This window comes from Asterias amurensis, chromosome 2 (assembly GCF_032118995.1).
Source record: "Asterias amurensis chromosome 2, ASM3211899v1".
NCBI lineage: Eukaryota > Metazoa > Echinodermata > Asteroidea > Forcipulatida > Asteriidae > Asterias > Asterias amurensis.
In genome coordinates this window covers 13,841,143-13,854,150 of record NC_092649.1, presented here as the reverse complement: position 1 = coordinate 13,854,150, position 13,008 = coordinate 13,841,143, and the positions used below count along the sequence as shown (strand labels likewise).

The window sequence follows — 13,008 nt, the reverse complement described above, 5'->3', positions numbered from 1 at the left end:
GTCAAGTTTTTGAGAAACATGTTAAAATAGTAAAGCAATGTTTTCAGGAGAGTTGTGTAAACCCGTTGTGAATAAATTCCTCGAAATTGTTATCACATTAATTAAAAACTACAGAACCTCAGCAAGTAATCTTTTAAGGAAAGCTTTCTAGCTTCATTATCTTTGAACCGTGGAAGTTTAATGTAAATCTGTGGAATTTGTGTTTTGTGTCCTACAATAAAGTACCCTAAACCCTTTAAAGATCACCCCCTTGTCTCGGTGGGATGGGGGGATGGTGTTGTGGGTTAGTACAGTTAGTGGGGGATGAGTTTGACTAGCCAGTGGTTTGGAACTCGTACAGAATGAAACCATTTCGTGGGCGTTGTTTTTGATTGATATGGGGATACCACATGTAGTAAATCAGAATTGATTGACTGTTATTGAACAGTGTATATATTGGATATGTTAATATCGTACTGGATATTTTGTATTGGATACAAGTCATAAACCACAGGGGAACTTTGGGTTAAGAGTGATGGTACGTTAATCCGGAGGTCGCAGGTTCAGGTCTCACTTTATGAATTTTGTTTCCATTCAATCCCAAAGTGTACGTTAACAAACAATGCGACATAATGACACTACGAACCATTAAAGCTACTCCTCTTTCCGTTTTCTGTGAGGTCGTAGGTTCAAATCTCGCCCTGTTAAATGCGTCTTCGTCCAACCCAACCACAATACCTTAATAAACTGTAAGAAAAAAAAGAAAAAAAGAAAAATACAACATAAATTCAAGGGGGAAAAGCCAACCATGACAAAAGACGCTGACATCGAAGAACAGGGGAGACCGTGGCGTCCATTGTCCTTGACAATGAGTCAACAAAGATGGACCTTGTTTTAGGGGCCACTGACTGAGAATTATCAACATTTTTCAATTTGCATTTCGAGTAAAAGAAACGACTTTTAAAATTGCAATTTAGCTTGCACTCAACAAACAAGAACCGGAAAAGGGGCCACCAATGATTATTAGATTAATATTTTTGAGTGTCGATTTCGGGTCAGAGAGAACGACATTTAATTGAAATTTTGTTCACACAATAGAAATCGAAAATCTAAATGGTTGGCTGGGCAAGTGAAATGTTGTCATGATATTTTGGGAAAAAATGTAATTTAAAAATATGTATACATGTACTTTTGATTGACCCCCTTAGGCCAAAACTTCACTATGAAACCCAATTCCAATTAGGCAGCAGTAGTTGTGGTATGGATCATGGTAAGGAGGCCTTTGGGATGGTGCTCGATACTGTCAGTGATAAATACATGTAATTGATCTTCAGTTGTTCCCGCGTTGTTTACTCATCACTAGATGACAATTATTAGTCAAGAGTTTAAGTTTAAGACCGGTAATTTTCGGAATCAGTGTTAATGCTATCGTTTGATCTGAAGAATATAAGAAGTTTTCTTTTTCTTACACGTCACCCGCCCACCCACAACCCTGGGCAGAGTAGTCAGACCTATTCCATTGAGCTTCGACTAGACAGTCTGCTCCCCGTGCGTACCGTCGACTGGGAGGTACTCGTGACGTCACAGTGACTCATGCACTGTCTGCACGAACGGATGAAATGATGCCCCCCCCCCCTCACAAGGGGAACGTGTGGGGGAAATGAATATCAATTAAATATCGATATCAATAGGAGATGTGTAGCGTTGGTGTGGATGGGGATGCAGTTCTAGCGTGGAGTAAAGATAAGTACGGTTTGGCTTTAAAGGCACTGGGTACGTCACGTTTGGTAAAATTCTTATTTGGTGTATCCCAACATGCATTTTAAATATATAAAAAAACATGTGAAAATCTGGGCTCAGCGAAGTTGCACAGAATGACAGTAAATACACCCTTGAAACAATAATTTGTGAGCTTTAAGATGTTTAAATAAAAGGCTTCAGGCCTGATTGAAGAAATAAACTCTTTCCCAAAAAAACTATGTTACTTCAGAGGAAACCGTTATAACCGTGCTCAATTGCTCGTAACCAAGTAAGTTTAAATACATACAATATATTTTGAGTAATTACCACTAGTGTCTCAGTCCCTTTAGCTTTTTAATGAAACCAAACGGAAAGTGAACGCCTTTAATTAAGAGAGGAAACGTAACTGTATCTTTGGAGACGTAAATTACGGATACAGATCTCAACATGCCACAGGAAGTCTATTATAGATGAACCGTGTCGTTAAATGTAGTTGATCAAATCATGGAGGTAGAAATCAAAGCATGATCAAATGGTTCACGAATGCAGAACGATCTGACTGTGATCTCGGCCTATGATACCAATCAGCAACAGGGGCTGGGCCTATAAAGCCACTGCACTAGGCACTTAATGAGCACGCGCACTGGATGCTCCGGCCGGACATGCTCAATCTATTACCCACGCTATATCGTACCGAGATCACAAGCTGGTCCATCACTTGTAGTTCAAGGTGTACTCCACACCAGAGGACACAGTTTCTCTCATTGATCGACACGGAACCTCACGGCCAGTTTGCTATAAACCAAGGCCGGGCTGACTGCATACCCCAACCAGCTTATATAAAAGGCTGCTTGAGAGAGCGTCTCAGTGAGTCAAGAGAAAGTGGTTATAGTGAATCTACACCAATCAGAGGCGCGCTTTGATTGTTACTTGTTACAGTGGAGTTTGACTTTTATTTTATTTCTCCATGGTTTGACCCACCAGATTGTTAAGCCTGTTTCGTAGAATCCTTTCTCTATACCTGTTGGAGTTTTCTGTTTTTTTTTGTCCTCTCACTTCAGAATCCAGTGGTGTGTGACTGAGGGAGGCGATATTGGGTTTGGAGGATTCTTCACGTTCCATCTATAGTCGTCCCCTTTGGAAACTGGAAGATCAATACAAATGACAAAGCGCCCCCTGCATGCTTCTTCTGAATAGTGGATTAGTGGAAAGCCCGACATCCTGGGTTTAACTTTCAGAACATTCCTCCACTCAGCCCACTCAGCGGAGGGACACGCTTCTCTTCGATCTAGTGCTTATTACTGAGGCACACGAGGCACACAAGTACTGTACTATTTTGGGGTTTTTTTTTGGACGAGATGCATATCTATACGTTTCTAGCGGTGTTCGGCTTCTTCGCGTTTGTATGTCAAGGGTAAGTCTTGTTTTCTTCTTCTTCAGTTGTTAACAATATTTAACACAATTCAAATTGTATGGCGTGAACAAAGTGACTTTTAAATTAACCAAGTTTGTTTTCAGCTGATGATCAGACGAGAGAGGAAAAACGAAAGAAGAGAGAATGGTGTGTCTGTAACAGAAAAACGTTGTACAGTGGGCTTGGTCCCTTTTTCCTTTCTCTTTTTAAGTTACAACAATACAAAGTTTGTACATTTTTTGCCTGATTGTTTCTGACATTGTTTATCCAATTACTTTACTTCTTGCGATTTCCAATGTCGTTATGACTCTACATGGAGTAATACATGCCTCAATGGACTGTAGAACAATCATGACCAAATTCTATTGGTGATTTTTTATGGATGGGGGCACGAGTTCATCGGAGCGTCTTGTCTAACAAGCCCGAGTGGGGAGAAATCATCTCCCTTGACGGGTACCATAGCTCCCCTCACCTGCTCCTGATCCCGGTGGCGACGGTTACTTGTCATTTTCTCTTCGATTCACACACATGTTCGTGTCTTCAAGACTCATCATTAGGCATCCCACGAGGTGCAACCTGCCTTACGGGTTCGGCTCCCCGTAGTAGAACAAACAACCCAGATGTTACCAAGCTTCAAATCCTACTTCCTACTTAAGCTTCATGATGTGAAATCATCTGTTTTCCAAAATAATTGTTTCAAAAGAACTTGTGTCGTTTTGGGATGGAGGGACTTTGTGAGATGTCTTTCAGCAGGCTGCTAATTCGCAGACCCAGTTCCCTCATGTTCAGCAATGAGGGTGAGACGCTGTCTTTTAACTTGCTAACCTTTGTGACAATTTCACGAGTTGTCTGTCTCTTCTTGTCTGCAAGTTATCCTCATTAGCAGCGGAAGTGTGGTAGAACTGGTCTGTGGTGGTATGGGATTTATGCAGAGTAGTAGCCCCCAGGTGATGTCTGATCTATTTCGCATTTCTTTGAGGAATCGGCAGCTGGTCGACATTTTTTTAAGTTGCGATGGCATAGTTCAGATGGTTGGAACCAGTGCTATTAAACAAAATATAAAACAAATACCAGTCGAATAAAATGCTTCCTTACATTCAAGATACTTGAAAACGAATTCCCTGAGATTAATTCTGAATCGGGAGAGAATACAGTGAGAATACAAAACGCTTTCTCAATTTTTTTTACATGATCATCCAGAATATTTTTGTGTTTATTAATTTTCGTACCAAGTCCATCAGTCATTCAGACCCTGACGTGGTATATATACTGGGTTCGAACGTTCAACAATTCCATACACAGTGAGTCTCCATCATGTTGTTTTTTTGTTTCGCTAGACTTGATCAATCCATCATCTCAAATAACACAAGTAATGATTTATGAAGCGGAGGAATTTTCTTGATAGCCCCCGTCAATATAGATTACTATGGATTTCAAATACTCGGCGGTCGCTGAATACACAAATAGTTGGAAGCAGGTCTTTTGTTGGTGGTTGTTTGTTTAACAAACCATTGATACCTTTAGCTATTGGTTACCTGCTGCATATGAGTATTCAATCTGAAATCAAGGCCACCTTTCTTTACATATTATTATGTTTTCATTTGGCTGCCCAAAACCATTTTCTGACTTATTTTTTTTCTGCCCCAAACTATTTTTAGGGCATGTTTCGATATGCTGCCCAAAACCTTTTCAGGACACATGCTGCTGTTCAAAACCCTTTCATTTCAGGGCATGTTTCGTTTTGCGGCCCAAATCCTTGTCAGTACCTTGTGCATTTTGCTGCCCAATAACCTTTTCAGGGCATCAACGTGTCTGCCCAGAACTTTTTCAGTGCATTTTACGTTTTTATTTTGCCTTCCTAAATGTGTAAGGCAGCCACTCTATAGACAACCGGGTTGTTTTGTTCGAAGGCAAGGTTGTTGGTGGTTTTTGCTTTTTCAAACGAGTAGCTGTCGATTTTTGAATTTCTCAAGGTCGATTCGTGCTTGACAGACCCCCGCCAAAAATATTTGCGATTTGCCAACGACATATGCGTTTCTGAAACTTTGTCTGTTGTGACGTTTTAACCAGCATGTACTTCAGCTTTTTGTCTAAACGATTTCCCCCTTAAAAAAAATTAGACAATCATTTTATATTTTTGACGAAGACATTTGGGGTTTTGTTGACCCGGTTTGAATCTCTTATAAACGACCTTCTTTGTCGCCCTCCGTATTTGCGGAAAATCTGTTCCTGATGTTTGCCCAGAAGCACCACTGTTTGCCCACAGCTTCTGGGAACAGTTGTATTTGTATAACTCAAGGTGTTCTGCATTATGGATTGAGACATACCATCAGATTTTCCAAGCAATTTGAGATAATTACTTGAGTCGTGTTTCAGTTTTAAGTGGGATAGCCCAGAGTTGATCCTAGGTTGGTAAAGGGTGTTTTTCTTGCACATCCTCTAAACCCAGTGTTGTTATTTACTAAGACCAAACGCTCGTGGGCAGGAAACACAATAATCTTGTCTAAAAATGCGTTAAGCCTAAGCAAATATTTACAAACTAGTTTACTTTCGCGATAACAAGAGGCCCTTCAATCTTAAACTCTACTTTGTTTACGACTGTGCTATAAATTCACCAAGCAACACGTATGAATAATGTAAACATAAATTGGTAACTTTTTGTGAATCGTTTTCTTGATGAATCCGAAAGCGAACGACTCGTGTTTTTTTTTTTTTGGGGGGGGGGTGGGGGGGTGGAAAGGGTGAAAAATGATTTGTCAGTATTGACGTCATCACTGGTTGATCAGCCAATCGGAAGCGAGTTTCCATCAGTGAGTGGTGACTCGTTATATAGACAGTCTAGTCTGGACTAAATTCACCATGAATTAATGTCTGCAACTGGCTATGGTTTGGAGTTGGACTCAGCGCCAAGAAATGGATTTGCCCTATTTCTGGTATAATTATGATACGAATAATCGTTGTGATTTGTCTGGTAGCTTTGCCTCAACCAAGGCTAAAACCAAAACATTCCTTGATGAGTTCATTTTCCGGCCTGATATGCCTTCTTAATGGAGGCGATTGCCTTGGTGCCCCTCGAAACGCTCAAATAGAAATTTACAATTTTCTCATATTAAGTATCAAAGAGAAAGTGCCATGTACCTAGCCATTCCACAAACTAAGCAATATGCCTGGTTGTTGTTTCCACGTCATTCAAAACCTACAATACCACTTGGATAAGCAGCGAATGTTAACTTTAAATAATCAAATTCAATCATGTTTTTATTTCAAATCTGTGATAGTCGAAAACACATGTTAGAAACTGTTGGTGCAGTGCGTTAGTCATGACAACATGAGTTACACTTAATTCTTCCTCCATGGTTACTCAACTTGAACCGCCCTTCAAAGTAACTTAAAACCATGTCATTAATTGATACCATCCTGGCTGGGATGGTACGAAGTTGGCAAGATCATGTGGTAGATTTGATCGAACTTGCATTTAGGAAATGCGGTTGCAAGTAACCTTGTTCCCCTGTTGATTGAGTTTCCAATGAAGTTTACGTATGTTGGAATACAACACAAAAACCTCTTCTCCTGAAGACGATCAGAGCATACTGATCGAAACGTTGAATTGGTATTAAATCACGGCTTGTTTTTAGAACCAACTCGAGATGCACTCGTGGTGCTACCGCAAACATCACCAAGGTCTTTACGCTTCGTTTTTGAAAGGGCAAATACACCAAGGGCATTCTTGGTCAATGGTGGGGCACTGTATGAGGAAATTATATGTTTCTACCGGAACAATGAATTCATGGGCACCAGGGCAATGACCAGGGGGCATGGAGGCAATAGTATCAGCCATGCTCACCTAATGATGCAAAGTTTAAAATCATACTTCAAACCAAAATGGATTTGTTAGTAATACATTTCCACGACTCCGAACGGGGTTATCTTACCACCGCTGTCGTTGATGGACATTTCAACCCAAAGTAACCATTTTAGTGTCACATCGGCTGTCGTCTCAGATATCCTTGTATGGTTTCATAATTTCACCCATTGTATACTTCACTGTTCTCTTTAGGCTTTTGCATTAGGCGCTTTACAAATGTCTTCATTATTGTTAATTAGGTCTTGCAAATCACCAACTAAAAAAAAAACGCTCGGGGCTTTTCCCACGACCGGCAAGGCAAACATTACTGACATGTATCAATAACTAAGAATGATCTCCCTATTATCACAAAGAAAGGAAGGTATTATGACCCAGTATGTAGCTTACATGCTTCCTCAATAGGTTGATTGAAACCTGCCTGCTAAACACTAAACAGCCAAAGAACACATTTTGTTCATTTATGTGTTCACCTTGAATGTACAAAATGTATTGTATTCGGGCCACTGATGAATGTGTGCCAGACAGACTCTCAAATTGAGAGCTGGGGTGGGGACATTCTCGACTTGTCTCTTTGAAATGACTCCTTCAAATATATTCAAGGATGGCACAATCTCGGAGATCTCACTAAAGGCGTCTTGGGAGTTTGCACAATGATTTTCTGCAAACATGATTCAAAGGCACTGGCCACTGTTGGTCTTGTCTTCATCCTTCAGTAGATCTCCTGTACAAAATGGGGTTTGTCTCATCACAACATGATGCGTCTCAACGATGTTTGTTTTTTTGAATGTGTGAATAACAATGTTCACCCTGCTGGTTAACCCTTTTAGCTAATAATGAGCTAATCCGGCCGACGGCTTAGCGGTTGATCATACACCAGTAACCAGAGCTGCTTAACGGCCGATTTTGTGGTATAGCGCTCCTAACCAATTCCTCCATGCCATAAGCATGCGGAAATGCGTGCTTACCTTCCTGTGCTTGTGGAAATGAAGGACTAAACAATGTGGCTAATCTGTGTAACACGCTGAGCATATTTGTTTGCTACAGTTAATACGAAAATTTGCTTACTGTTAAGCAGCAGCGCTATATGAAGGATTATCAAACCATACCCACAATCCTAATCCGATGGGGTTTATCCCAAGAGATTATTAGTACTACCTCACCACACGATGGACCCTAAGGGGGGGGGGGGGGGGGACACACACCCACACAAGATTGGTAAACAAGAAACGATATGGGATTGAATTTTTAAGATGCTTTTGTCGTCAATGTTGGCGGAGTCTTGGCGTTGCTGAATGAAGAGACTCTGTACGAAATTTTGCATTGGAATACCGATTAATGAAGTTTTTTTTTTTGACAGGCGGGAATTTGTTTGTGATGCTTGAAGCTGTATGAAGGGTCAGAGTATGTTTTACAACCATGTGATAATTCTCATTTTGTAGGCAGTTGTTTCTTTGTTTGAATGTACTTACTTACACACTTCGTAACTGCTTCAGTCTACTTTATCTGAATGTCACAAAGGTGTTTATTGCAGAGATACGTAGGTTATTAAAGACACTGGACACCGTTGGTAATTGTAAAAGACCAGTCTTCTCACTTGGCGTATCTCGGCGTATCTCAACATATGCATAAAATAACAAACCTGTGAAATTTTGTCTTCACCAAACTGCTCTCTTCAGAGAACTTGTCGTCTATTTGTTTTGGAGTTGCTATATCAATAATGTCACAGTACTAGACTTCCTTTTGTTCTTACATTGCGTGGAATATTAATTTTGTGGTATTTGCTTTTGACCTTGAAGTACTCACGCAGGTCCCAATCAGACCACAGGTTTAAAGGTACTAGACACATTTTGGTATTTTTGTCAAAAATATGTACCCGTATTTTCACTAGGTGTATCCTAACATTATGCAAAGCCTGTGAAATTTTGACTTAATTGATCATCGAAGTTGCAAGAGAATAGTGAAAGAACAGCACACTTGTTTCACAAATAAATTAGAACGCTTTGTTTGATGATGCCTTAAGCTTCAGGCATGAAGCCTTATAAATTTAATACTCGAGTAAGAAACAACCCCTGTCTCAAAAAACAACGTTTCTTCAGAGGGAGTCTTTTCAAACAATGCTTGACTTTCTCACAGTTTATACCATACCACCATGGTACCACCAACTGAGCTCTCCATTGCTCATAACCACCCATGGAAGTTTTGATAATAATAACTGCTTTTGAGTAATGAATACCAACAGTGTCCTGTGCATTTGTAAACCCAACTTTCACATTGACGTTTTACCGATGATAAAATAAAAGAGAGACTCTGTATCAGGGGTTTGGGAAAGAGAGAGCGATGCACGCTGATTATGATTCATAAGATGAAGCATGGTAGACTGGCTAGCCGTCACCCAGACGGAAATGTAGGACATAATTTACTAGTCCAATAGGGAAGGGAGTAACACGCCCTTCCACGTGCTACTCATCATGTCAACTTGTCTATGGTTTGCCCTCAATGTTACCCGGTAAAGTCAGTCTACTCAATCGAGACGTGTGCATGATCTATACATTTTTATGTAGCAATGTTCTGCAGGCCTGCAGCCGATTTCACGAAACTTTACGCGACTGCTTAAGTCCACTTGCGCAAAGTTAATGGCGCAACTTACGCCATAAACGTTGCGCAAGTGGACTAAAAGGCAGTGGACACTTTTGGTAATTGTCAAAGACTATCCTTCACAGTTGGTGTATTCCAACATGAGCATAAAATAACAAACCTGTGAAAATTTGAGCTCAATCGGTCATCGAACTTGCGAGATAATAATGAAAGAAAAAAACACCCTTGTCACACAAAGTTGTGTGCGTTTAGATGGTTGATTTCGAGACCTCAAGTTCTAAATCTGAGGTCTCGAAATCAAATTCGTGGAAAAATACGTCTTTCTCTGAAACTATTGCACATCAGAGGGAGCCGTTTCTCACAACGTTTTATACCATCAACCTCTCCCAATTACTCGTCACCAAGTTATGTTTTATGCCAATAATTATTTTGAAGAAATTACCAATAGTGTCCACTGCCTTTAAGCAGTTGCGTAAAGTTTCGTGAAATCGGCCCCAGGAATTTAATTTTTAGAAGGGCAATGCCATTTTCAACTTGCAAGGGGCACTTCCATGAGGCTAAATAAAAACATACACGTTGATCGTCCCCTACCTCATCATATTTTGATTGAGGCCGCATGTTTTTTGTTTTTTTTTGTTTTTTTTAAACTTTTTTTCTTAAAAAAAAACAAACTGCCTGCGTATTTTTTTCATACTGAAACTTAACCAGGACGATCAACTGATATTTTTACTTGGCTTTTGAACTCAAATTTCTATTGGTAACTGTTGAAGGGCACCAATGCTTATGACGAGGGGCAGCATGAGTTGTGCCCATGGTATTTCCAGGTCTGATTCTGAATTTTAGCTACCGCAAAAAAAAGAACTTTCTTAAAATAAAGGTTCTACGACCTTTCAGGCGCAATCTGACATGGGATCGAGACGCCCAATGATTTACACAGACAGTTTGAAATTGATGATGTGAAATGTATCTGGATTCTTCCTTGTGAAACTGCTGTTGTACTTTAGGTACCGGCATCAGTTAGTGGTTAGTACCGGAACGTAAAGTTTACAGGTGTATCTCCACCACAAGGTCGCGTAGAACTTTGGGCATCTTCCAATGCACAATGGTGCCACTCCGCTGATGACCAATCAAATCAACAAGGCTATAAAGAGCTTGGCGAGAAGTAGTTTATTGCTCCATGATCCAAGTCTATCAAGTGGAACCAGATGTTACCCACACGACAGCAATACCATGGGCCTTGTTGGCCAGATGTTAGCTTAAACATTTGATTGGTCATCAGCGGAGTGGCACCATTGTGCATTGGAAGATGCCCAAAGTTATAAGCGACCTTGTGGTGGAGATAAACCTGTAAACTTTACGTTCCGGTACTAACCACTAATTGATGCCGGTACCAAAAGTACAACAGCAGTTTCACAAGGAAAAGTCCAGATACATTTGACATCATCACAAGTCTCGATCCCATGTCAGATGTTCTTTTATATTTTAGCCTCAAATTAGACAGAAAAACTTGTAGACAGGGATGGCGCCGTGGAGGACTTGGTTGTCTTTTGTATTTGTGATTGTTGTTACGTGTTTTTATTGATGGTTTTTACATCAAATAGAGTGTTGTATAATCACCTCGATGTGTAAATTAGTCGGGGCTTCTAGATGGAAATCGCAATATTGATGTACTCTTCAAGTCCCCTGACTGACACCCTTGTGTAATGATACAGGCATGGAATTACACGAAGGCCTTGGATACCACTGCCTCTGTTGCCCTGGTCTTAGCCTTGGTGTTCCTTCAGAGTATGCTAAAGTGCTATTCACACGACAGCGTATTAACTGGGGTCCCTGGCTTAATTTTTAGCATGGTTGTAAAATGTAGCAATCTTTGACAAAATTTTGCAAGATAACTTTAACAGTAGAAACTAATTGTTGTCCTTTCACACGAGGTACATTTTTGTAACCTTTTACAACCATGCTACAATTAAGGGACCCTTGCTAAATTGCCCTCATGTGAAAGAGGCTTTTAGAAGACCAAACACGGGTGTCAGTAAGAGCCTGGAGGTTTACCTCCATTGTAAGAGCATAGTTAGAGCACCCATGGTTAGAGGAATAGAGCTGGTTAAGACCTTCGGTATGAACACGTGCAAGCGTTGTACAAAATGCAATTCGGTTGGTTCACGATGGGGGTCTATGGTTGTTGGAATCATGGACCATCAAACCGGTTGCTTCGTTTTAGAAAGGGCAAGGGTACCAAAGGCATTTTCTCCTTGGTAAATGGCACCCTTTAAGGAATCTTATGATTTCCAGGGCACCAAGGCAATGACCAGGGTAGAATGGAGGCATTTGCTTTTGCTGCCTCCGTGAATTATCAGGCATGTACCATGAGAGAATCCACATTGTGGACATACCCCAAATCACATGGCTATTGTTGATAGACCATACTACTATAGCGTGTTAACTTCAACCTTACTCTATGCTTCAACCCTGCCTTAATTATTAATCACCTATGTACATGTACTTTGTAACATACACCCATTAGTCGCCGTACAGATAACGTGGACAGGTGAAAGAATTACCAATTTCCTGCCTTTTAACCGACACAATATTTTCTCAAGCCCCAAGGATTGATGTTTGAACAGTGCCTTCCCCTCCCAGTGGCAGATTGATCGTAAGAGGGTCAATTGTTCCATGTAACAGTTCTTTTGGCACACAGCAAGAATGTTTATATAGGGAGCTTGTGATAAAATGCATTGTTTTATCAGCTATTATACAGCATCACTTAGTGATTGCCTCAATACCCCCAGGTCATTTTGCCTTGGTGCCCTTGAAATACTCAAGTAGAACTATACAGTTTCCTCGTCGGGTGCCCTTTACCACGGAGGAGGCTATTCCTTCATCCATGCCTTTACCAAAGACAGGTCTGTATGCTTCGTTTTTTGAAAGGGCCGGGACACCAATGCACTTTCGTCACAGTAAAGGGCACCCTATGAGGAAATTGTATAAGTTTCAACTGGAGCATTTCGAGGGCACCAAGGCCAGGAAGGCAATCGCCTTCGCTGTTTCCGTGATAGACCGTGAAGTATCAGGCATGAAGATGCCGTGGTGACATTGCCTTTTCAAAAAAAAAAAAAAAACAAGAATACGTCAGGCCTTCGTATAGGTAATCTCCCTGATTATCGAAAATTTAATTCTAATCTCTCTGATTGTTGTTCAATACGGCTCGAATTGTTAGATGCGAGTGTTTACAGCTATATACCAGCAGCCGATTTCACGAAACGCTAGGATCAATCCTATCTTGAGTTAGGACGAGTAACATGTCCAATAGGATGAGTTCAATGCGTCCCAACGTCTTGGATACAGAACTTAACTCGTGTTAAGTCCTAAGATTAATTTATAAGTTAGGAAGAATTGGGTGAAATCAACAGCTGGG

At 40.6% G+C, this 13,008-nt stretch overlaps 1 protein-coding gene across 4 annotated transcripts in view; it reads left to right on the top strand.

Moving 5' to 3' along the window:
* The window catches only part of LOC139953178 (uncharacterized), a 107,337-nt gene that overhangs the window by 43,565 nt on the left and 50,764 nt on the right, over window positions 1-13,008 (top strand). For 2 of the 4 annotated variants that reach the window (XM_071952639.1, XM_071952620.1), the window contains exon 1: window positions 2,426-3,133. In XM_071952639.1, the coding sequence (XP_071808740.1) occupies window positions 3,078-3,133 (56 nt within the window). In that variant the 5' untranslated portion in view covers window positions 2,426-3,077. Of the gene's footprint in view, window positions 1-2,425; window positions 3,134-13,008 lie in introns of those variants that run through there. The other 2 variants (XM_071952630.1, XM_071952646.1) reach the window with 2 other exon arrangements.